Source organism: Ranitomeya imitator, chromosome 6 (assembly GCF_032444005.1).
Source record: "Ranitomeya imitator isolate aRanImi1 chromosome 6, aRanImi1.pri, whole genome shotgun sequence".
Taxonomy (NCBI): Eukaryota; Metazoa; Chordata; class Amphibia; order Anura; family Dendrobatidae; genus Ranitomeya; species Ranitomeya imitator.
Window position 1 is genome coordinate 345,115,729 of NC_091287.1, and position 26,900 is coordinate 345,142,628.

At 42.7% G+C, this 26,900-nt stretch overlaps 1 protein-coding gene across 3 annotated transcripts in view; it reads right to left on the minus strand.

Moving 5' to 3' along the window:
- The window catches only part of ATP9B (ATPase phospholipid transporting 9B (putative)), a 481,605-nt gene that overhangs the window by 30,331 nt on the left and 424,374 nt on the right, over positions 1-26,900 (minus strand). For all 3 annotated transcript variants that reach the window (XM_069730937.1, XM_069730939.1, XM_069730938.1), the window contains exons 18-21: positions 20,809-20,892; positions 18,200-18,370; positions 17,802-17,900; positions 3,550-3,639 (exon numbers count right to left, since the gene is read on the minus strand). In XM_069730937.1, the coding sequence (XP_069587038.1) occupies positions 3,550-3,639; positions 17,802-17,900; positions 18,200-18,370; positions 20,809-20,892 (444 nt within the window). The remainder of the gene's footprint in view (positions 1-3,549; positions 3,640-17,801; positions 17,901-18,199; positions 18,371-20,808; positions 20,893-26,900) is intronic.

Below are 26,900 nucleotides of genomic sequence, written 5' to 3' on the forward strand. Positions count from 1 at the left end.
ATTAAGGTATTTTCTTCCCTGAGGTGAGCCATTACCTCCGCTATCAGCTTTGTGAAAACCCTCGGGGCTATGGCAAGACCAAATGGTAGAGCTGAAAACTGGAAGTGTTTTAGGACTCCCCTGATGTGAACTGCCATCCTGAGGAATCTCTGGTGATCCTTGTGTATTGGGACGTGATAATATGCGTCCTTTAAGTCCAGGACCACCATGAAGCATTGGGGAAACAACATCTTGATAGATGACTTTATCGTTTCCATCTTGAATGCTTGAACCTCCAAGAAATCGTTTAATTTCTTTAGATTTATAATAGTCCTGAAGGAACCGTCTGGTTTCTTCCTCAGGAATAGAGGGGAATAGTACCCTTGCCCTCTTTCTTGTGGGGGAACCTCCAGGAGTACACCCTTTTTTACTAACTCGATGACCTCGTTTTCCAGTGTCAGCTGTTCTTCTGCCGAAGATCTTATGGATGTCATCATAAAAGAGGGACGGGGGGGCATCTTTTGAATGTCAGCCTCAGGCCTGATTCTATAATGTTCAGAATCCATTGACTGGAGGTAATCTTTTTCCAGGCTGGAAGAAAGAGAGATAACCTCCCTCCCACCTGGGGCGAACCTTCATTGAGAAGGTTTCTTGTTATCACTGGGGTTTTTGTTAAAGATGAACCCCTTGTTTTTGTTCCTCTTATCCTCCCACTTTCCCTGGCCTCTCCCAGGGTTCTTGCGGAAAAACCTCTTGTTCCGAAAGGGCTTCCGGTAAGAGGGGAGACCAAGGGAGGGAAAGGACTTTTTCTTGTCCCCGGCTTTTTCCAAGATGTCATCTAATGTGGAACCGAACAAAAACTCCCCTTCGCAGGGGATAGTACATAGTTTTGTTTTTGTTTGCAGATCGCCAGGCCAATTTTTAAGCCAGAGGGCACGCCTGGCCGCATTAGCGAACACTGCTGACCTGGCAGCTAACCTGATACAGTCTGCCGAGGCGTCAGCCAGAAAAGCCGCCGCTCCCCTTATTACAGGTAATGTTTTCAGCATCGAGTCTCGGGAGGTTTTCCCTTTTAATTGACCCTCTAGTTGATTTAACCATATCATTAGGGAGCGGGATGTGCAAGCTGCTGCCACTGCTGGTTTCAGGCCTCCTCTCGCTGACTCCCAAGAGCCCTTGAGGAAGGCGTCCGCCTTCTTGTCCATAGGGTCTTTTAGGACCCCCATGTCCTCAAACGGGAGAGCGAATTTCTTTGATGCTTTGGCTATTGCTACATCTAATTTGGGGGCTTTTTCCCAAAAGGAACAGGATTCATCCTCGAAGGGGTATTTCCTTTTCGGGGTTAGGAGAGTCTTTTTCATGGGTTTTTTCCATTCCTTTTTAATTAACGCTGCAATTGCTTCGTTAAGCGGAAAAGCTCTTCTCTTTTTTTGTTCTAAGCCCCCAAACATGATGTCTTGTGCTGACTTTTTGGGGTGGGAGTCTACTAGTCCCATAGTACTCCTCACTGCCTTTATGAGGCCATCGGTGTCCTCTAGCGGGAAACAATTGTGACCTCCTGAGGAAGAAGTGGATGATGAGGATGAGGAGGAGGAGGATGCTGAACTGGCACTATCGCTGTCAGATTTAGAGACTGGGGACGGGGACCTGTACCTGGTCCTTCTCCGTTTTTTTCCCCTTTTAAGGGATCTAAAGGTGTCTTCCACCTGTTCTTTAATCAGGTTTTTAAGATCTGTTGCAAACCCGGGCAGGCTTTCAGATACTGTTTGCTGTATGCAGGAATTGCATAGCTGCTTCTCCCATGGGGGTGGAAGATCCTCTTTACAGATGGCACAGGCTTTGTGCTTTGTTTTACCTACGCTTTTCCTCCCCTAAAAGAGACAAATAATAATCTTACTGTCTCTAACTTTCACGAAGATCAACTTACCACCTCCAGGACCCATAAATACCGGTTGGGGATTCTCTGCCTCTGGCTTTTTCCCCGACGCCGTGCTGGACTCCTTGCTGTGTTGAGACCTTTGGCGTTCTTTGCCGGTGTCCTGGTAACTTTTCTGCTGTCGCCTTTTTTGCTGCTGCTGAGGCGATGCTGTAGGTGGAGGTGATCCAGGCAGGGGAGATGCCGGGTCGCTCATACTGCTGCTGGTCTGCTGCCAATAACGCTGGCTGCGCTTGCTGCTGCGACGATTAGTAGCTCCTAAGTCTCTTGCTGATATACTGCAGAGCCGCTGAGAGGAAGTAAATCCCCCATTTTAAAGCTCCCGACGCTTTTTTTTTTTTTTTCCTTCCGGCGCCTGCGCAGTAGCGCTTAACCGACGGCGAGGAGCGCCGAACGCCGGCGCCGACGCTTCTGCAGCGCCTTTGGAACGCCCAAGCGACCTATCGGCGTCGCCTGCGCAGTAGCGCTCAGCCGGCGGCGAGGAGCGCCGAACGCCGGCACCTGCACAGACGCTTCTGCGGCGCCTTTGGAATGCCCAAGCGACCTATCGGCGTCGCCTGCGCAGTAGCGCTCAGCCGACGGCGAGGAGCGCCGAACGCCGACGGCTGCGCAGTCGGGTTCCAGCGGCGCCTGTGCAGATCCAAGCCCAGCGTCTCGCGAGACCAGCGCAACTCCGGGCATGCGCCGTACTCACAATATGGCCGCCCGGAGTGCAGATATGGCGCTGCTGACCGGCACCCCCGGTCCTATGCAGACCCTACCGCGTGGCTCTGCATACCCGATGGCGTGCAGTGTGCAGGCTGACGCGTGCTAGGGGAGGGCCACGCCGCACCTCCCGCAACCACAGAGGGACCCCCCTGGATGTTGCTGCTGCATCTTACCTGGGGAGGTGACCGCGAACTCCTTGTCACCTCCCCCGCACACCCTGTCGGCCCACTGGCTCCCAGCGGTGGCGCTTCGGGTCACCACCCTAGCCGAGGCAGAGGGACCCCAGCTGCCTGAATCGGACTGGTTGGCCCCGGAATTCCAACGACGACTGGTAAGTCCGTAGGTCTCCCATCAAAAACAGGAAACCAACTGATGCAGGAGAGTGGTACCGCCTTTTTATCCGTAGGTTTCCTGTCATTGGTGGGCGGATCCCCTCTCTCTGTGGTGCCGTCATGGGCGATCAGAGAAACATGACCTGTTGGTGGCTCTAGTCTTGAGGACCGGAGTTGGGAACACTGTCATAGACAGTGGGTCCATGGACATCTGTATTTAATCTATCATAATCTCTGCTGGATTGGGCATATTCAGATTCAACATGCCTGATCCCTTGTTTTCCTGAGCTTGCTTGTTGAAGAATAGTTCGCCAACAAGCTCTCTTATTGGTATGGCTAGCGCTACGCTGTTGAATATGAGCTGCGTATATTTTGGATTGACTCACAGATTAAGCAATGATATACTTTGTTCATACGTTGTCTATAAAAGAAGTCTATACACTTGAAGGTATCAGAGAATGAAGTTAAGAAATGACTATGCTCTTCAGAACCTATGATAATGTTCCTTAGTATAGGCTTTGTGTTTTTTGCACTTTTAGATATTTACATTTTACATCTAGTTAATTATTAGGAATTATTACAAAATGATCAAACCTCAAGAGAATCTCCAGCAATCACTAAGGCACAATCGTGTTTCCTTCTGAAAGCATTTAGCTCTAAGTGAGCCTCGCTCCGACTGCTTACCTGCAAAAAAAAAATACATGATACCAGATGAAATGGAAACTACGGTAATAATAAAGTTAAAGAACACTCATACACCCAGGCGCGCCGCTTTAAGCTAACCTTACCACATAACAAGCAAATACACAAGGACAAAATTGTTGGCACCCTTTTGTTCAAGTAAGAAAAACCCACAAAGGTCACTGAAATAACTTGAAACTGACAAAGGTAATTTTTGATTTAAATTAACTGAGCATCAACTAATGGAAATCAGACATTGCTTGTGAATTGTGGTTCAACAGAAAATAATTAAACAAAAAACAAACTACATAAAGATGTCTGTACATACCGAGACAGGCAATTACGGTATCTATTTTAAATATATAGTGTATCAAAAGGTTTTCCTAACACTTAATATTAAGTTCAAATGTCCGAACATGTTAAAAAAAAAAAAAAAAAAAAAAGAGACTCGGTACTTTTATTTGAAACTTATCACAGTTCCGGTGTCGCCAGGTTTCCTCTCCAACTCTTGAAATCAGCGCAATAACATTTTTCAGCATCTTTTAGCCAGGGCTGCCAAACACTGGTAGCAGCTATATAATGTCATCCAAAGTGACGCCACCACTGCATTTACGGTCACTCCATACGTGACAGGGGCTGGTGTGGGTCTGGGATTCCGAGTCCTTTTTATTTGCTATTGAAGAGGTAGTTCATGTCCAATAAAATTAGAGGGATTGCCTTGTGAAAACAAGTTATCACCTATCGACAGGAAAGTTGATAACTTATTGAACAGCTGGGGACCGACTGCTAGGACCCGCACAGATTGACAGAACGGGGCACTGACATTATTGTGAGAGAATAGTCAAGTCATGTAGATGATCAACGGCTGCTCAATTCATTCCCTATGGGTCTGCTAAGCGGTGCACTTGGCTTTTTCAGGCAGACTAATATGAGGATCATTTGAAAATGAATAACATACATATCTACTTAAAATAGCAATTTCTTAGATATCCATTAAAAGTATATAACGCTCCAACAATAAGCAGACAAGACAAAGTAATGCACCGAATCAGCCTTAGAGAGAGCATCCAAGGAGGGAGATCCTAGAAAAGATGGCCTACTGTGATACCAGATGACCCTGAAAATACCCTACAACTGTTAGAATATACTGATACTGCCTAGCCGCAGAGGTTGGAACACTAAGGGATGAACTAATATGAAGGCCCCGCTCCACAGAAGCAATCCATCAACTGCCATATATGTCCCTGTGATAATTAGTCACCAGAGAAATCAATATCCCAGGATAATAGTCAAAAATAGTGGACCAAACAGCAAGCAGCATGGTCAATATTAAATAGAAAACAATGTATTCCTCATATTGGTAGTTTGAAAAAAACAGACACTTATCATTCCCAGATAGGACCTCTACACGTTTCCCCAATGTTCATAGTTAATCAGGAGGCTGGTATCAGCAGAGGAATCCAAGATGTAGTTCACAGGCCCCCCATGGTGTATCTGGCATGTATTGAATGGCTGGGGGCCGATTGCTGTTTTATATTTATAGGAATAAAAGTGTCTCATTGGGGATAAAAAAAAACCCTTTCTGAAGATTGGTGTGGGTCCTTGTGGTTGGACCCTCACATAGCATAATTGGTTGTTGCCGTCAGTAGTGCAGCATGGTCGGGGCCACAGGGTCGATTGCCCAGAGTGTCAAATTCTATAGCTGCACCAAATTTCAACCCTTGCCACTTCTAGTGGAGCAGAGAGACAGCGAGCGCCCACCTGGTGAGCTACATGACAGGGATTGTTTTGACATCTAGGTTGGTGACACCCATTCCTCACAGAGTGCAGCAATCAAGGTGAGCTTATAATCAGCCTCTGTGCCCTGCATAGGCAGCAACAGGGCTATCAGTATGAAGAAATGAGCTTTGTAATCTTAGGCCGGTTTCACATTAGCGTTTCCCTACTTCTGCATGCGGCCTGCGTACCTATCTTTAACATTAGGTACGCAGGTCGTGCGGCTGTATGCAGATGCTGCCGCATGCGTCGTTTTGATGATGCAGCGACCAGCGTAGACGCAGCCTATAGCATTTTTTTTCCCGCATCGTCAAAACGACGCATGCGGCACCATCCGCATACAGCCGCATGACCTGCGTACCTAATGTTAAAGATAGGTACGCAGGCCGCATGCGGGTCGCATGCAGAAGTAGGCGGAGCTAGCGGCAGAGGTGCGGCCGAGGGCGGAGCTTCACGGAGGAAGTCCGCAGCCCGCCGCAGATCAGGTAAACACTAGTGTGAAACTAGCCCTAGTTGATGCCAGAGCGCAGCTGCCAATGACATAGTAACATAGTAACATAGTTAGTAAGGCCGAAAAAAGACATTTGTCCATCCAGTTCAGCCTATATTCCATCATAATAAGTACCCAGATCTACGTCCTTCTACAGAACCTAATAATTGTATGATACAATATTGTTCTGCTCCAGGAAGACATCCAGGCCTCTCTTGAACCCCTCGACTGAGTTCGCCATCACCACCTCCTCAGGCAAGCAATTCCAGATTCTCACTGCCCTAACAGTAAAGAATCCTCTTCTATGTTGGTGGAAAAACCTTCTCTCCTCCAGACGCAAAGAATGCCCCCTTGTGCCCGTCACCTTCCTTGGTATAAACAGATCCTCAGCGAGATATTTGTATTGTCCCCTTATATACTTATACATGGTTATTAGATCGCCCCTCAGTCGTCTTTTTTCTAGACTAAATAATCCTAATTTCGCTAATCTATCTGGGTATTGTAGTTCTCCCATCCCCTTTATTAATTTTGTTGCCCTCCTTTGTACTCTCTCTAGTTCCATTATATCCTTCCTGAGCACCGGTGCCCAAAACTGGACACAGTACTCCATGTGCGGTCTAACTAGGGATTTGTACAGAGGCAGTATAATGCTCTCATCATGTGTATCCAGACCTCTTTTAATGCACCCCATGATCCTGTTTGCCTTGGCAGCTGCTGCCTGGCACTGGCTGCTCCAGGTAAGTTTATCATTAACTAGGATCCCCAAGTCCTTCTCCCTGTCAGATTTACCCAGTGGTTTCCCGTTCAGTGTGTAATGGTGATATTGATTCCCTCTTCCCATGTGTATAACCTTACATTTATCATTGTTAAACCTCATCTGCCACCTTTCAGCCCAAGTTTCCAACTTATCCAGATCCATCTGTAGCAGAATACTATCTTCTCTTGTATTAACTGCTTTACATAGTTTTGTATCATCTGCAAATATCGATATTTTACTGTGTAAACCTTCTACCAGATCATTAATGAATATGTTGAAGAGAACAGGTCCCAATACTGACCCCTGCGGTACCCCACTGGTCACAGCGACCCAGTTAGAGACTATACCATTTATAACCACCCTCTGCTTTCTATCACTAAGCCAGTTACTAACCCATTTACACACATTTTCCCCCAGACCAAGCATTCTCATTTTGTGTACCAACCTCTTGTGCGGCACGGTATCAAACGCTTTGGAAAAATCGAGATATACCACGTCCAATGACTCACCGTGGTCCAGTCTATAGCTTACCTCTTCATAAAAACTGATTAGATTGGTTTGACAGGAGCGATTTCTCATAAACCCATGCTGATATGGAGTTAAACAGTTATTCTCATTGAGATAATCCAGAATAACATCCCTCAGAAACCCTTCAAATATTTTACCAACAATAGAGGTTAGACTTACTGGCCTATAATTTCCAGGTTCACTTTTAGAGCCCTTTTTGAATATTGGCACCACATTTGCTATGCGCCAGTCCTGCGGAACAGACCCTGTCGCTATAGAGTCACTAAAAATAAGAAATAATGGTTTATCTATTACATTACTTAGTTCTCTTAGTACTCGTGGGTGTATGCCATCCGGACCCGGAGATTTATCTATTTTAATCTTATTTAGCCGGTTTCGCACCTCTTCTTGGGTTAGATTGGTGACCCTTAATATAGGGTTTTCATTGTTTCTTGGGATTTCACCTAGCATTTCATTTTCCACCGTGAATACCGTGGAGAAGAAGGTGTTTAATATGTTAGCTTTTTCCTCGTCATCTACAACCATTCTTTCCTCACTATTTTTTAAGGGGCCTACATTTTCAGTTTTTATTCTTTTACTATTGATATAGTTGAAGAACAGTTTGGGATTAGTTTTACTCTCCTTAGCAATGTGCTTCTCTGTTTCCTTTTTGGCAGCTTTAATTAGTTTTTTAGATAAAGTATTTTTCTCCCTATAGTTTTTTAGTTTTTAGTTTTTAGTTTAGTTTTTAGTTTTTAGTTAATGACAATCTTGCTGTTTGGGTAGCGACTGATACTACGAAGGCTGCTGTGCTCTCCTACAGCTCTAAGCTTCTGCTTTCACTTGTAATTTTGTGAGAGAGGTAACAAATACCTCTTGCAGGAGCTGTACTAAATTTAAAGAAAAAAAAAGTGTTCCATGTGAAAAAACCCCAGATAACAAAACCCACTACTATTATAATAGACTTTCGAGTTTAACATACTTAGGTCTAAGGTCAGAACCAGGGCTCATAAAGTTACAGACAGTGTTAGTTTTAGAGCTAGCATAATAAAATAGTTAAATAAAAAGAAAAGTAATAAAAAGATATAAATGCATAATTTCTAAAATTGTATTTTATACTACAGGGTCAAATGTCAAATTATAGCTATGTAGGAATTTTCTTTAAATACAGTACAATTATTGTTTTTTGGGGGAATGAAGGGATAAATAATGACTGATGGAAGGGACTCTGAGTGCTAACTGTCCATGGGTTATGGGGCGCAAAATACTAATATTGCCTAAGACATTGGCAATCCATGCTATACCCCTGGTTAACCTTAAGTGGTTTTCCTGATACCCCCGCTTCCACAGTCCCACTAACAGGAGCTCTGTGGAACGCTCGCTTTGTTTGCAACAAACTTTCCTACAATCATGATCTTTTTATTACTAACAAACTTTCCTTCCTCGCCATCACCGAAACCTGGCTCACACCTCCTGACACAGCCTCTCCTGCTGCACTTTGGTATAGTGGATTCCACCTTTCCCACACACCCCGTCCCAGCAGCAAGCATGGTGGAGGAGTTGGTTTTCTCCTGTCAGATAACTGCTCCTTCAGCCCAATCCCATTGCCACCCTCTGTTACCCTCTCTTCCTTTGAGGTGCACTCTGTGCGCATCTGCTCCCCCCCAACCTCCAACTGGCTGCCATTTACCGCCCCCCAGGGCCAGCCACCACCTTCTTTGACCACTTTCCCACCTGGCTACTTAATTTCCTCTCCGCTGACATCCCCACCATCATCATGGGCAACTTCAACATCCCCATTGACACTTCCCTCTCAGCTGCCACTAAGCTTCTATCTCACTTCCTCCTTCAGCCTCACTCAATGTTCTTCTGCAGCCACTCACGATGATGGCCACACACTGGACCTCAGCTTCACCACCTACTCACATCCTCTTCCCTCTCCACTTCTTGTCTACAATCCCCACCCCACAAACTTGCACACCCTCCCAGAAATCTTAAACACCTCGATCTACACTCACTCTCTGAATCCCTCCTCCCTCTTACAGACATAAGTAAGGATGCCGCTGCCACTCTATATAACACCACAATTGCTGTAGCTTTGAAATCGGTTGCCCCTCTCATACATATCAAAGCTTGCAAAATCAACAGACAGCCCTGGCATACCAGACTGACCAAAGAACTGAGGCGAGCTTCCAGGGCTGCTGAGCAGAGATGGAAAAGATCCCACTCTAACGAGCACTTCATCACATTCAAACAGTCACTCACTACTTTCAAGGCCACACTCGCCACAGCTAAACAAACCTACTTCTCTTCTCTTATATCCTCCCTGTCTCACAACCATAAACAGTTATTTAACACCTCAAATTCTCTCCAGCACCTCCTCCCCCCCCACTCATCTCAGCTGAAGACTTTGCCTCATTTTTCAAGCAGAAGGTTGATAACATCAGAGACAGTTTTGGTCGACAACCCTCAGAGCCCTTCCTGCTAAATGCCCAGCCCTCCTGCTCCAAAACCAACTTCTCTACCATTACAGAAGATGAACTCTCCACTCTACTCTCAAGAACGCATCTCACCACCTGTACACTTGACCTGATCCCATCCCACTTCATCCCAAACCTCACCACAGTCTTCATCCCAACTCTAACCCATCTGTTCAAACTATCACTAACAACTGGTGTTTTTCCCTCAAGCTTTAAACATGCCTCAATCACACCAATCCTGAAAAAGCCCTCTCTTGACCCATCCTCTGTATCTAGCTATCGCCCTATATCACTTCTCCCTTATGCCTCAAAACTACTGGAACAACACGTCTATCTTGAACTGTCCTCCCACCTCTCTTCTTGCTCCCTCTTCGACCGCTTACAATCTGGCTTCCGGTCACATCACTCCACTGAAACTGCCCTAACTAAGGTCACCAATTACCTATTAACCGCCAAGGCCAAGCGACAATACTCTGTTCTCCTCCTCCTGGACTTGTCCTCTGCCTTTGACACAGTGGACCATTCCCTATTATTACAGACTCTCTCATCCCTTGACATCACAGACTTGGCCCCATCCTGGATCTCGTCATACCTAACAGACCGGACATTCAGCGTCTCCCACTCGCACATCGCCTCCTCACCTCGCCCCCCCTATCTGTCGGAGTCCCACAAGGTTCAGTCCTAGGGCCTCTGCTCTTCTCCATCTATACCTTTGGCCTTGGACAGCTCATAGAATCTCACAGCTTTCAGTATCACCTCTATGCTGATGACACACAGATCCACATCTCTGGACCAGATATCACCACCCTACTAACCAGAATCCCAAAATGTCTGTCTGCTATTTCATCCTTCTTCTCCACTAGATTTCTAAAACTTAACATGGACAAAACATAATTCATCATCTTTCCCCCATCTCATGCGACCCCCCCCAAAGGACCTATCTATTAAAGTAAATGGCTGCCCACTCTCCCCAGTCCCACAAGCTTGCTGCCTCGGGGTAATCCTTGACACTGATCTCTCTTTCAAACCACATATCCAAGCCCTTTCCACTTCTTGCCGACTTCAACTCAAAAATATTTCACGGATCCGTACATTCCTCAACCAAGAATCTGCAAAAACCCTAGTCCATGCCCTCATCATCTCCCGCCATGAATACTGCAACCTCCTGCTCTGTGGCCTCCCCTGGAACACTCTCGCACCGCTCCAATCTATTCTAAACTCTGCTGCCCCACTAATTCACCTGTCCTCCCGCTATTCCCCGGCCTTTCCCCTCTGTCAATCCCTGCACTGGCTCCCCATTACCCATAGACTCAAGTACAAAACCCTATCCATGACATAGAAAGCCATCCACAGTCTGTGTCCTCCGTATATCTGTGACCTCGTCTCCCGGTACTTACCTGCACGCAACCTCCAATCCTCACAAGATCTCCTTCTCTACTCCCCTCTTATCTCCTCTTCCCACAATCGCATACAAGATTTCTCTCGCGCATCACTCCTACTCTGGAACTCTCTACAACAACATATCAGACTCTCACCTACCATCGAAACCTTCAAAAAGAACCTGAAGATCTACCTCTTCCGACAAGCCTGTAGTAACCTGCAGTAACCACTGATTTACCAAACCGCAGCACAACCAGCTCTACCCTCACCTACTGTATCCTCACCCATCCCTTGTAGATTGTGAGCCCTAGAGGGCAGGGTCCTTTCTCCTCCTGTACCAGTCGTGACTTGTATTGCTTAAGATTATTGTACTTGTTTTTACTATGTATACCCCTTCTCAACTGTGAAGCGCCATGGAATAAATGGCGCTATAATAATAAATAACAATAATAATACTATAATACCGATGGTCTATTCTTACTACGAAGAAGGAGGTGACACATGGCACTGCTCTCTATGGATGTACAAGTAGGGTTCCAACCCAGGTAAGACCAATTTGAAGACCTTGGCACCACTACAGTAGAAGTGTCAAAATTATATTTTTGTCCTATCCCTAGCATCAATATCAGATCATTTAGGCCACGATTAGCAACTCTCAGTGATGAGTTAAGCGTAAGGACACAACACCCTGCATGATCTACTTCTCTACCAGGTAAAGTCCTATAGAAAGGTTACAGGAATCAGGCCTCCACTATCATTGATCTGATATTAATAGCTTATGATAAGAACACGTCATCAATATTATGGTCCAGAAAAACACATTTAACATTTCATGCTGCAGAATTAACTTCCTTCGCCCCTAAATAACATGCTTTGCATAAAACTATATTGTTAATAGTCCATAAGGACCATTATACAATAACTGAATAGTTTCTAAAATATTTCTTAGGACCCAGAAACCTACTAGAACATGAAAAAAATGTGAACAAAAGATTAGCTTCTCAAATTTCATTTCAAAGTCCTTGCACGGCAAATTGACATAATTGTAGCCTCCCTACTTATTATAAACTATAGGAAAACACAAAGTAAATAGATTTTGTTCAAGAAACTTAATTTGCGATGTTACTTTCCGAAAAGGTCAACAAAAATTGATCTGAAGTTTTATCAGAAGCATTAATAATTTAATTGCAAATAGGAGTCTGCAGGGCCTAATCTGCTATTCTGATGTTTCACAACAAACTGCATTTACATGTAAATGATATTCTAATAATTATTTCTGTTGGAAAAGTGCTTCATTTAGATGAGACACAGACATATGTCTTATCAGAGAGTGCCAAAGAAGTCGTAACAACTTTGCCATTTTTATTTTAGGACATAAAACTAAGTTATAATTAAAAGTGCATGGAAAATTGCTGCCTCCTCAGCACAGCCTTAAAAAATAATTATTATTTAAAATATTCTATGGAGTACTCAGCATATTCTCATATATTTTATGTGTTTAATTATCTGCCACTCAGTAATCCTTCTCTGTGTGCAATAAAGAACACAATGTCTGGCTAATCGACGTATATAGGAATTAAGGACAACAGTAGAAAACGTTGCTCGCTAAACATGCACTAATGATGGCAAAGGTTGAAGATGACTACCTAGAACGGCTCCACTTTTACAGTAAAATTCTTGCTTTAGTGAAAAAATAAAGTTAAAAGAAACTTTTCAGGTAATAATCTTTTCATAAGTTAGATGTAAACAGTAAGTTATAGAGCTTACTAATATATTTATCTCAGGCCGGCAGCCTAAAACCTCTGGTAGCCCTCTCCATCCTGGGCCTCAGCTGCTTGATTTATGGCTCTGTGCTCGACAATGGACAGTATTCTCTGTGTGGGCACATGACCAGAGCAGTGTATGATTGACACCAGCTGATTGCTTATTTCCATACTAACAGTGGTGCTCGAAAATTTGTGAACCCTTCAGAATTTCCCATATGTTTACATTAATTTGAACTAAAACTGATTTTTCACAAAAGTACTAAAAGTACATAAAGAGAACAAATTCAAACAAATGAGTAAAAAATATTAGACTTTGTTATTTTTTATATTTTAAAAAGTAACCAATATCCCCTAAAAATTTGAGGGGGAAATGGGGGTGCGTCTTATAGTTTGAATGCACTCACCAGGAGTGTGGCAGCAGCAGGAGTTGGGCTGAAAGGTGGCAGATGAGGTTTAACAATGATAAATGTAAGGTTATACACATGGGAAGAAGGAATCAATATCACCATTACACACTGAATGGGAAACCACTGGGTAAATCTGACAGGGAGAAGGACTTGGGGATCCTAGTTAATGATAAACTTACCTGGAGCAGCCAGTGCCAGGCAGCAGCTGCCAAGGCAAACAGGATCATGGGGTGCATTAAAAGAGGTCTGGATACACATGATGAGAGCATTATACTGCCTCTGTACAAATCCCTAGTTAGACCGCACATGGAGTACTGTGTCCAGTTTTGGGCACCGGTGCTCATGAAGGATATAATGGAACTAGAGAGAGTACAAAGGAGGGCAACAAAATTAATAAAGGGGATGGGAGAACTACAATACCCAGATAGATTAGCGAAATTAGGATTATTTAGTCTAGAAAAAAGATGACTGAGGGGCGATCTAATAACCATGTATAAGTATATAAGGGGACAATACAAATATCTCGCTGAGGATCTGTTTATACCAAGGAAGGTGACGGGCACAAGGGGGCATTCTTTGCGTCTGGAGGAGAGAAGGTTTTTCCACCAACATAGAAGAGGATTCTTTACTGTTAGGGCAGTGAGAATCTGGAATTGCTTGCCTGAGGAGGTGGTGATGGCGAACTCAGTCGAGGGGTTCAAGAGAGGCCTGGATGTCTTCCTGGAGCAGAACAATATTGTATCATACAATTATTAGGTTCTGTAGAAGGACGTAGATCTGGGGATTTATTATGATGGAATATAGGCTGAACTGGATGGACAAATGTCTTTTTTCGGCCTTACTAACTATGTTACTATGATTCTGCTGGCCCTTGGCTGGGAAGAGGGGGTGTTCGGTGGTCAGACGCTGCAGGGCGATGATCTGACTCCCATCCCAGGCAGGTCCGGCGGTGCTCAGTGGTGAGGGGGCTTCGGCGACATTCTGTGAAAGCCCGGAGCCCCTGAACTTTCATTGCTGCAATGCGGTGGCTGCTGGTAAAATGGCCGCCGGAGGAGCATTTGCAGATTGAGATATTGGGAGCACCGAGCACCCCTGAACCTGCCGAACCAGCCTGGGATGGGAGTTAGACCATCGCCGGACCACCGAACACCTACTGTGACCCTGCTCCACCAGTGCTGTCTTCCTGGCCAGCTGAGTTCGGACTGTAAGACGGACCCCCATTTGACACATTCATTTTATTCCCTATTTTCTTTCTGAATGCTATTTTCTTTCCAGAATGCTGTAGATAAGCCCCTGATGCTGGTGGGCTTAGCTCATCGTCGATTTTGGGGGTGACAGGTTCCCTTTAACTTTACAAGTTAACTATCAGTAGGACAGTAAACAAGAATGGTGTGCATGACAGAATTGCAAGGAGAAAGTCACTACTCTCTAAAAAGCACACTGTAGCCCTTCTGTGGTTTGTTAAAGATTCTGTTGGCAAGTCAGAAGGCTATGGTAACAACGTTTTGCGGACGAGACCAAAATATAGCTTTTTTGTTTAAATGAGAAGCGTTATGTTTGGAGAAAAAAAAATACTGTATTACAGAAAAAACCCTCATACCATCTGTGAACACAGTAGTGGTGTCCATGATGGCTTGCCGTCATTGACTGAACAATAAATTCAGATTTTTTTCAGGAAATTCTACAGGATAATATCTCTACAGCTGAATCTCAATAGATCATCAGTCATGCTGCAGGACAATGACCCAAAGCACACCAGTAGTTCCACAAAAGAATGGTTAAAGAATATAGTTCAAATGTTGTGGAGGAACCTGAAGTGAGCTGTTCATGGGAGAAAACACAACAACAAAACAGAGTTGAAGTGTTTTTGTTGGGAGGAATGAGATAAAATACATAGTTTAAAAGTTTGCATACTTTTGCCTAGTCAGTCTAATATTTATGACTGATTTGTTTGATTTGACCCTCTTTAAGATACCTTTAGGACTTATTATAGGTTATTGGAAATACTGACCTTGTTTCCTTTTTGAGATCCTGCTGCCAACCTCTTTTGCCATGCCCATAGTAGAGAACAGTTTGTTCAACTCACCCAAAGGGCTATAGTCTTATTTATACAAGGGATCTGAAACCTTTTTTATTTGATGTGCCAATTTAAAAGAAAAAAATTCAAATCTGAAGGTGTGGCATGTAATATGAAAATCCTTTAACATAAGCAGTAAGAGTCGGTTCAAATTCATGAGATACACAGCTTATTTTTCAAACAAAAAAAAACACTTCATACTTCCCATAGAAAAGTCAAAGGTTTGTTCTTTGAGATTTCACATTCATGCTTGTAACATAAGAGCTCCTGGACTAGATCTAATTTAACATACAAAACTGATATTGTACATTTAATTTTGAACCCCTAATTTACACTTACATACTATATTTGATTTTCACATGGTCAAAAAAAGATTGTATTTTTTTAGGATTGTACTGTAATTGTTTTTCATTGGTTTTTGGTCCCAATGTCATCAAAAATTTATGGAGAATTTCCAGGTATTCACAAGCAATCAATCAATGAAAAATAGACAGCACTCAGATGCCAACAGTGTGCTGTTCATTTTCGTTTATGGACTTATTCAACTCAATAGAAGAATTATATCCGCGAGATGGATCAGAATAGGACGTATCTACATTTTTTTATGTAGATCATTGGTCAGAAAATAAATAAAACCAGACATGTGGTGAGAGCTATGAAATGTAATGTGTGAGTGTGCCATCAGTGGAAAATATAATTAAACTTCATTGCACAGTCTGGTACTTGGGTGATGCAAGAAAAAATGTATTCAAATCAGTGAAAGTCAGCAGAAAAAATGAGCAAAACGCAGGAAAAATCAGATGTTACAAAAGCAACTATATTCAATCATAGACATTTCGACCTATCCAGGGCTTATTCATTACGTCGTTGTATGAGGATGAGGATAGAGTCGTGTTTCAAAAACGAGGGCAGACCCCAGAGTAAGAGAATATATTGAGAGCTTTGTAATCCTGGACTTCCTGGTGCAGTGGTGTGCTGTGCTGCAGAGTGGCAGCGCTCCCGTGCTTTGCCCCTGGTTATGAACGCTCACAACACCAGCACCTCATCATTGGACAGCAATCAGACCAGACAGCAGTTGTAATGATTATTTCTCTGTTAAATTTGTATATTAAAGAGGACTTTCACCAAATTTTTCATGTTGAACAGGACACATGATGCAATAGTGGCTGCAGAGCAGTATAAAGAATTTTTTTTTTTTATTTCGTCTGTGTTGTAAAACTATTAGCGATCAAAATATTTGAAACCTAAACAGCCTTTTTTATTTTTATTTCTTTAATTTCAAGTGGGCATTACTAGCATGATATCATTGGGGGCATGTATTTCCTCTTTCTGATGCTGAACAATCATAAGCAGGCAGCAACACACTGGTGAAAGAATGTGTTCCGCAATAGCTTAGAACAGGCTCAGTGTGAGACATGTATCGGCAAACAGACTGCTCTTCTAACCGCGGTGATGGCATGCTGGATCACAGCAGACTTGAATGTGATTAACAGCTTTCAACTCTAATCTCTCGCATTCAATGTAGGGGATGGGCACCGCTGCAGAGTTGAGTCTCAACAGGAACACTTGAAGTAGCTCACCTCTCAAATTCAAATGAGTTTTATTGGCAGGACTAAATAACAAATAAGCATTGCCAAAGCAAGTGTGGTGCTGCCCACTCTGCTGCACTGCCCCTCCCCTACATTGAGTGCTGGAGGTGAAAGCTGAAAGCTGCTAATCACACTCAGGTCTGCTGATCTACAGCACATGTAATCAATCTACAGTGAAGTGAGCAGACACACAGACTCACATAGATTCTGTTCTAAGCTATAGTAGGGGCGTGTACTTTTTTCCTTTGTTTGTAGATGTCTGCTGCAGAGCTGGCAGCACTATAAGAGAAGAGATACTAGAAGTGTTTGTAATGAAGCTTAACTCTGCAGCACTGCACCTTCCTCCACACTGGCTGCCAGAGGTGAGAGCTGAAAGCTGTTGGTTAATTAAACTCCGGTCTACTGTGCTCCACCACATGTCATGACACTGCACTGGGAAAAGCAGACTGTTTGTCAGTGCTATTTTGGGGCATACTTTCTTTGCCCAGTGTGTTGCTGCCTGATTATGATTGGTAAGCATCAGAAAGAGGTAGAAGTAAAAGCCTGCAGTGAAATCTCTCTGGTAATGCCCATTAGATCTTTAAAAAAAAAAACTAAACTGTTTTAAGTGCCAAATACCTTGATTGCCAATATCTCCACAATGGCCAGGTGAAATAAAAAAAATAAAATGCTTTATTCTGCTTTGCATTGTCTATTACATCTTGTGTCCAGTTAAACATGAAAAATTTGGTGAAAGGTCCTTTTTATGTGGAAAGCCCATTGATTTCAATCGGAACTGGGTAACACTCAATTTTGTTGGTGGCACTGCAGTGTATTGAGTACTTGATGATGGGTTACACCCAAGATCTTTTATTTTTAGCACTATAGTTAAAGTTGTTTATTGTATGATTAAAAAGCATAATGTAAAAAAAATCTTAGACTACCAAATAGACTTACTGGTCTGAAAATGTGAATATCCTGGTTCCGTGATACTAGGTGAGAACTCTTTGCTATACAAGTTGCTGTTTCCAGCTTGTCTCCAGTAAGCATCCATATCTAAAAGCAAATATAAAAAAAAATTAACATATTGTCACCAAATTCTCTTCTCAAGAGGCTTTAGGGGTCTATTATTAGGGGGTTGTTGTCGATAGACTCAAAGGCATTGAGAACCACATACATTTGTTTTGATGCCTTTTTTTGGTGGAGTAATCTTCCACCATGGGTAAAATTATGATAAAGAAGGACAAGCAAATTTGCAGGCAGGACTTTATTTAGAAAAACAACAAAGCTACTTATATGGCAATAAGACAGCTACATTCTCAGCTAACTTTATTTACATCACCAAACGCACATACCTTTATCCCTGCGTTTCTCAACATTTCCAGAGTGGGCCTGACATCGGCCTGCAGTTGATCTTCCACACCAGTTAAGCAAAGCAGCTCCATTTCCCTTTCTAAGCTCTCTACCACAGCTGCAACCTTTAGAGATCTGTCATGTATACTTAGCTTGGCTTGATTGTACCGATTCTGGACAAAAAGATCATAAATGAAAAATTAAACATTCATGAATATAAAATAAAAGTCCAAAAAGCAGGTAAGAAGCACTCTAAAATTAGTATAAATTTCCATTACATATTCACTAACCAACTCCTTTCATAGTTGTCAGTTATTTTAAGAATATATTTCTAGTTAAAGATGATAAAACCCACAATAAGTCTGCAGAGTACATTAAGAACTTAAATAAGATGGGTCTGAATTTATTTTTGTGGTGGAAGAGGTAAAGCTCAAGCCCACATTTTCTGCACGCATCGAAAAAGTATTTTGCTTTAGACAATCGACAGGGAAAAAAAACAAGTTGGAACCGGTTTTACATTGCTTCTTTTGTAATGTATTAAAACAGATCTGCCACCAGATTTCTCAATGCAAACTGCATACAGTGTTAAATAGATCTCTTGGACCTGATGAGTCTGATTTTTATACTCTGAAAATCCATGTCAGAATAGCTGTATAAGCAGTTATAAAGCTTTAAACTCAATGTCTGCCCACCGAGGCTGATTGACAAGTCCTCAGTGTTCCTCCTGATGTGAGATCTCACACTGATCGGTAGAAGGTACAGCCATGAATCAGGCTGGATTTGCAGAGACTGTACAAGAGGGGAGGGTCCTCTAGAAGCAATCAGCTATAGTCTGTGTTTAATTTTGCAGAGATGTGTCGTTGCAGAAATAAGTTATAGCAGTCTACGCTGTACCAAAAAGAAAATTATTTCAATTGGGGACATCACCAGTGAGTCACTATTTACCAGTACATTTACACTGTATACTAGCTACAGAGCTCCTGGGTATAACAGTCACCAGTGATCACTCCTTTACCTGTACACATAGATGATTTACCATGTAGAGCTCCAGTGTCTAATATCTCCGGTGATCACTGTATTATCTGTACACTTACAATATACACTACAAAGTATCTACAGAGCTCCTGTGTATAATGTCATCAGTGAATACTGCATTACTAGCAGACTATATACTATCTACAGAGCTCCAATGTATAACTATCACTGGTGAGGGTATCAGCTTTAGTACAATAGTTTTTGTTAATGGTCAGTTTGGTGGTATTAGTCAGTCATCCCTGCATGTCATGGTAATATATGGACATAATGTTGTGGTATTATTTGTCCCTCGTATGTGGTATCATTGGTGTATTGGTCTTCGTAGAGTGGGTTTTATTCAGGATTTTGGTTATATTCAGGCACTATCTGGTAGAAGACACAAAAGAGCACAGTGAGGTAAAAAAAAACTCTTGTAAAAAAATCACAGTAGTAAGCAAGTGCTAGTCAAAAGATGGAAAAAACAGGGTATTTAGTTGATATGTTTTTTTTGCAAAAAAAAATGTATACTAAGCTGCTCCACCAATCGTCAAGGTATACCCATATAGAGCAGTCCTACATAATGTATATAATCCCTATCTGATGTATTTAAAAACCTGATCATCTGTACAGTACCTGTATAAGCAGAGTTCAGAGAGGGAATTGTCATGTGGACATGCTGGATGAAACAGCTTTGATGAAAATGACCCATAAGGAGTGGTGGACTCCCTAGTCTTGTAGAAACAAGAGAACAATTACAGAGCCAGAAACACATGGGCTACTTGCACAATGAACAAGTCTGTAGGAACCTGTTCACACACCACCAAGAAACTTGAAGACACAAAAGAGCACAGTGAGGTCAAAATTACTGTTGTAAAAAAATCACAGTAATAAGCAAGTGCTAGTCAATAGATGGAAAAAACAGGGTATTTAGCTGATACGTTTTTTTGCATTTCTGCATTTTTCATAAAATGTATATATTTTATTTGCAACTTTTTTTTTACTGGGGTAAACACATATCTATAGGGGCCCATGTATCAGAGCAACATGTTTGTAAGGGCGCAGATCAAAATTTTGTCCTTGGGACCCATATGACTAATTATGCCAATGGCTATTTCATTCTATAATATGAAAAAAATAAGAAAAGCAGCACAAAAAATAAGAAAAAAGTGGACTTTATTGCCTGAACGGCGTGGCAACGTTTCGGATACAACAATCCTTTTTCAAAAATAACTTGAACAATAGGATTAATACATACAGCAAAAGTGAAGATCAAATGATCACTGGTCAGTAATATTCCCCACCACCACAAATCTATACTTTAGTCAATTCAAGTTCTTTATAATGGTGCAAAAATGCTGTGTGTGATATAATGAACTAGCTATTGAACCCGGTCTACGCCCAGGTGGCGAGTTTGTCTCTCTCCCGATGAAGCTGCTGCTGCTGCTCCAACCGACGTCCTTGCATCTGCTGACGTCTGCACATGCGCTGGAGGTTACGGATAAAAGGACACATCCCTACATATTATTATATTATAGATCATGTAAAACTGACAAACAGCAATCACTGCATAAAGCTAAGGTTCATATATAACTTGTACCTCAAAATCTTGATACTGCTCTTCAGTTAATGATTTTTTGGAAACAACCAGAGTTCTCAGTCCTTCTCTTGCCATGTTTCCACACTAAAAAATTCAAAGAAATACTGTAATAAATGTGGGTAATACGGCTTTTAAAATTACATTTTTCACATTAAATTACTATTACATTACTGCTTGCCCGATGTCCTATATCTTCACGGTCATTACCACTTTTATGTTTGCACAGTTGGTCTGAAGTGGTGGTGGGTGGTACAGCACAGTGGGTCAAATGTGCAGAAAAAGATCGAACATGCCAAACATGCCACATGTCAGAATCCAGGAGCTCAGTAAAGGTACCTTCACACTAAACGACGCTGCAGCGATCCAGACAACGATCCGGATCGCTGCAGCGTCGCTGTTTGGTCGCTGGAGAGCTGTCACACAGACAGCTCTCCAGTGACCAACGATGCCGGTAACTAGGGTAAACATCGGGTTACTAAGCGCAGGGCCGCGCTTAGTAACCCGATGTTTACCCTGGTTACCATCCTAAAAGTAAAAAAAACGCTTCATACTTACCTTCGGCTGTCTGTCCCCGGCGCTCTGCTTCTCTGTACTGGCTGTGAGCACAGCGGCCGGAAAGCAGAGCGGTGACGTCACCGCTCTACTTTCCGGCCGCTGGGCTCACAGTGAGTGCAGAGAAGCAGAGCGCCGAGGACAGACAGCGGAAGGTAAGTATGAAGCGTTTGTTTTTTTTACTTTTAGGATGGTAACCAGGGTAAACATCGGGTTACTAAGCGCGGCCCTGCGCTTAGTAACCCGATGTTTACCCTAGTTACCAGCGAAGACATCGCTGAATCGGTGTCACACACGCCGATTCAGCGATGTCAGCGGGAGAGCCAGCGACCAAATAAAGTTCTGGCCCTTTAGCCCCGACCAACGACATCACAGCAGGATTCTGATCGCTGCTGTGTGTCAAACTAAACGATATCGCTAGCCAGGACGCTGCAACGTCACGGATCGCTAGCGATATCGTTTAGTGTGAAGGTACCTTAAGTTGAGAGGTGCCCCCTATCCTCTGCTTCATGCAGACGACAAGGTCTATCTAAATCTTTTGGTAGAAGAAATTGATTTAAAGGTTCCCCTACAAGTTAGACATTAGCTAACATCAACCTGCCTTACTTTTATAGCCACCCTTATAGGAGTTTGGTTTTGAAAGTGATTTACTTGTCTGTGTATCTCCAATTATGTGACATCACTGAATCAGTGTGATGACATCACTAATCCTTCAATAGAAAATGAGCCATGTCAATCAACACTGAATATACAGGGTTATTTACTGTATATGTCCCATATATTATACTCTAGTCACATTAGAATGTCCCTGAGATTCTATGCAATTAACTAGATGGGCAAGTTATTGTATATTCAGACCACAATAGTGTACAATGTGCTTCTAACATGAGGAAATCGACAGGCAGAAAAATTCTCTATTAAGTCACCACATTAGTACATTATTTATTATTCCATCCCCTTAATAAAGGAAGCCAGGAAATATCTTAGAAATATACTAAGTACTGCAATTATACATATAAATATATAATGTATATACTCGAATATAAGCTGAGATTTTCAGCCCATTTTTTTAGGCTGAAAGTGCCCCTCTCAGCTTATACTCGAGTCATTGTCCCAGGGGGTTGGCAGGGGAGGGGGAGCAGCGACTGTCACATCATACTCACCTGCTCCAGGTGCAGTCTCTGCTTTTCCGATGCGATGCAATGGTCTCTGGGTGCTGGCACCTCTTCCTGTATTCAGCGGTCACAAGATACCGCTCATTAAAGTAATGAATATGGACGTGACTCAACTCCCATAGGGGTGGAACGTATATTGATTACTTTAATTAGCGGTACCAGTGACCGCTGAACACAGGAACAAGCTGTCAGCCCGGGACGACGGAGAAGCAGGGACCGCGCCGGGAGGGTGAGTTTAACGGGGGAGGGTGAGCATTGCGATATTCACCTCTTCACGTTCCACCGCCGGGGTCCGTCTTCCGCGTTCTCTGGCTGTGACGTTCAGGTCAGAGGGCGCGATGACGTGGTTAGTGCACGCCCTCTGACCATCATTAACCTTTTGTGCAGCATTATATGGGGCATATTTTGTATGGAGCATCTTATGGAGCCCATCATGAACTGTATGGAGCATTATATGGGGCTCCTGATTCAATATGAATATTTAAAAACACTTAAACTACTGATGTCTCAATCCATTTTACTTTTATTGGTATCTATTTTTATTTTTGAAATTTACCAGTTGCTGATTTATTTCCCACCCTAGGCTTATACTCAAGTCAATAAGTTTTCCCAGTTTTTTGTGGCAAAATTAAAGGTCTCGGCTTATACTCGAGTGGGCTTATACTCGAGTATATACGGTATATACAGGTCCTTCTCAAAAAATTAGCATATAGTGTTAAATTTCATTATTTACCATAATGTAATGATTACAATTAAACTTTCATATATTATAGATTCATTATCCACCAACTGAAATTTGTCAGGTCTTTTATTGTTTTAATACTGATGATTTTGGCATACAACTCCTGATAACCCAAAAAACCTGTCTCAATAAATTAGCATATTTCACCCATCCAATCAAATAAAAGTGTTTTTTAATAACAAACAAAAAAACCATCAAATAATAATGTTCAGTTATGCACTCAATACTTGGTCGGGAATCCTTTGGCAGAAATGACTGCTTCAATGCGGCGTGGCATGGAGGCAATCAGCCTGTGACACTGCTGAGATGTTATGGAGGCCCAGGATGCTTCAATAGCGGCCTTAAGCTCATCCAGAGTGTTGGGTCTTGCGTCTCTCAACTTTCTCTTCACAATATCCCACAGATTCTCTATGGGGTTCAGGTCAGGAGAGTTGGCAGGCCAATTGAGCACAGTAATACCATGGTCAGTAAACCATTTACCAGTGGTTTTGGCACTGTGAGCAGGTGCCAGGTCGTGCTGAAAAATGAAATCTTCATCTCCATAAAGCATTTCAGCCGATGGAAGCATGAAGTGCTCCAAAATCTCCTGATAGCTAGCTGCATTGACCCTGCCCTTGATGAAACAGTGGACCAACACCAGCAGCTGACATGGCACCCCACACCATCACTGACTGTGGGTACTTGACACTGGACTTCAGGCATTTTGGCATTTCGTTCTCCCCAGTCTTCCTCCAGACTCTGGCACCTTGATTTCCGAATGACATGCAAAATTTGCTTTCATCAGAAAAAAGTACTTGGGACCACTTAGCAACAGTCCAGTGCTGCTTCTCTGTAGCCCAGGTCAGGCGCCTCTGCCGCTGTTTATGGTTCAAAAGTGGCTTTACCTGGGGAATGCGGCACCTGTAGCCCATTTCCTGCACACGCCTGTGCACGGTGGCTCTGGATGTTTCCACACCAGACTCAGTCCACTGCTTCCTCAGGTTCCCCAAGGTCTGGAATCGGTCCTTCTCCACAATCTTCCTCAGGGTCCGGTCTCCTCTTCTCGTTGTACAGCGTTTTCTGCCACATTGTTTCCTTCCAACAGACTTACCATTGAGGTGCCTTGATACAGCACTCTGGGAACAGCCTATTTGTTGAGAAATTTCTTTCTGGGTCTTACCCTCTTGCTTGAGGGTGTCAATGATGGCCTTCTTGACATCTGTCAGGTCGCTAGTCTTACCCATGATGGGGGTTTTGAGTAATGAACCAGGCAGGGAGTTTATAAAAGCCTCAGGTATCTTTTGCATGTGTTTAGAGTTAATTAGTTGATTCAGAAGATTAGGGTAATAGGTCGTTTAGAGAACCTTTTCTTGATATGCTAATTTATTGAGACAGGTTTTTTGGGTTATCAGGAGTTGTATGCCAAAATCATCAGTATTAAAACAATAAAAGACCTGACAAATTTCAGTTGGTGGATAATGAATCTATAATATATGAAAGTTTAATTGTAATCATTACATTATGGTAAATAATGAAATTTAACACTATATGCTAATTTTTTGAGAAGGACCTGTATACAGTGCACATAAAAGTGATCGGCTCCCTGGAACTTTTCAACCTTTTTCCACATACCATGTTTTAAACATTACCAAATATAAATTTTTGGTGAAGAATCAACAACAAGTGAAACATAATTGTGAAGTTAAACGAAATTTATTGGTTATTTTAAATTTTTGTCGAAATTCAAAAACTGAAAAGTGGGGCATGCAATATTATTCGGCCCCTTTAACTTAATACTTTGTTGCGCCACCTTTTGCTTTGATTACAGCTGCATGTCGTTTGGGGTATGTCTCTATCAGTTTTGTACATCAAGAGACTGAAATTCTTGCCATTCTTCCTTGGCAAACAGCTCGAGCTCAGTGAAGTTTGATGGAGATCGTTTGTGAACAGCAGTTTTCAGCTCTTTCCACAGATTCTCGATTGGTTGAGGTCTGGACTTTGACTTGGCCATTCTAACACCTGGATACGTTTATTTGTGAACCATTCCATTGTAAATTTTGCTTTATGTTTTGGATCATTGTCTTGTTGGAAGACAAATCTCCGTCCCAGTCTCAGGTCTTTTGCAGTCTCCAACAGGATTTCTTCAAGAATGGTCCTGTATTTGGCTCCATCCATCTTCCCATCAATTTTAACCATCTTCCCTGTCCCCGCTGAAAAAAACCAGGCCCAAACCATGATGCTGAATATATACCGTTGCACAGCTGTAAGTGGTGCATAAGTGGGAACCCAACCCGTGAATAATATGAATATATATCTTGGCACTCAACTTTGGTTAGGTATGAAGATTTTTAATGCAGTTCAGAAACATCGTCTATGAATCTTCTCCAGACAAGACAATGGGCCTTGAAGAGGGGGTCACTGTATGCTACTACTTCTTCGAATGTGGCCATGTAGCAGTTTGCATATGGCGGTGCTACATAAGACTCCATTGCGGTGCCTTTCGTCTGTAAGTAAAAACTGTCCTCGAACACAAAGTAGTTCCTGGTCAGAACCAATGGGAGTAGCTCAAGGCATAGTTCTACCACTTGAGGACTTATGTCAGAGGTGGAGAGAAGACGTTTAACACAGGCTACACCCTGTTGGTGAGGGATGGATGTGTACAGATTTGTCACATCTAGTGAAGCCAGTATGGAAGTGGCAGGTATTTGGCCGAGATTACGAATGGTTTGTAAGTAATCGCCGGTATCAAGAAGAAATGAAGGTGCACGTCATGTCATAGGTGTAAGAATCTTCTCCAAAAATATGGAGAGTGGCGACAAAATGGATTCAGTGGAGGCTACTATCGGTCTGCCCGGGGGAGTATCTAAGCTCTTGTGGATCTTGGGTAAAATATACCTGTTGAGTGCCAAGTTATATATTCATACAAACCATGATGCTGCCACCACAATGTTTGACAGTGGGGACGGTGTGTTCAGGGTGATGAGCTGTGTTGCCTTTACTCCAAACATATCGTTTGGGATTGTTGCCAAAAAGTTCAATATTGGTTTCATCTGACCAGAGCACCTTCTTCCACATGTTTGGTGTGTCTCCCAAGTGGCTTGTTGCAAACTTTAAATGACACTTTTTATGGATATCTTTGAGAAATGGCTTTCTTCTTGCCACTCTTCCATAAAGGCCAGATTTGTGCAGTGTACGGCTGTTTGTTGTCCTATGGACAGATTGTCCCACCTCAGCTGTAGATCTCTGAAGTTCATCCAGAGTGATCATGGGCCTCTTGGCTGCATCTCTGATCAGTCTTCTCCTTGTTTGAGATGAAAGTTTAGAGGGACGGCCGGTTCTTGGTAGATTTGCAGTGGTATGAAACTCCTTCCATTTCAATATGATTGCTTGCACAGTGCTGTTGGGATGTTTAAAGTTTTGGAAATCATTTTGTATTTAAATCCAGCTTTAAACTTCTCCACAACAGTATCACGGACCAGCCTGTTGTGTTCCTTGGTCTTCATGATACTCTCTGTGATTCAAATAGAACCCTGAGACTATCACAGAGCAGGTGCATTTATACGGAGACTTGATTGGTGGACACAGGTGGATTATATTTATCATGATTAGGCATTTAGGACAACATTGGATCATTCAAAGATCCA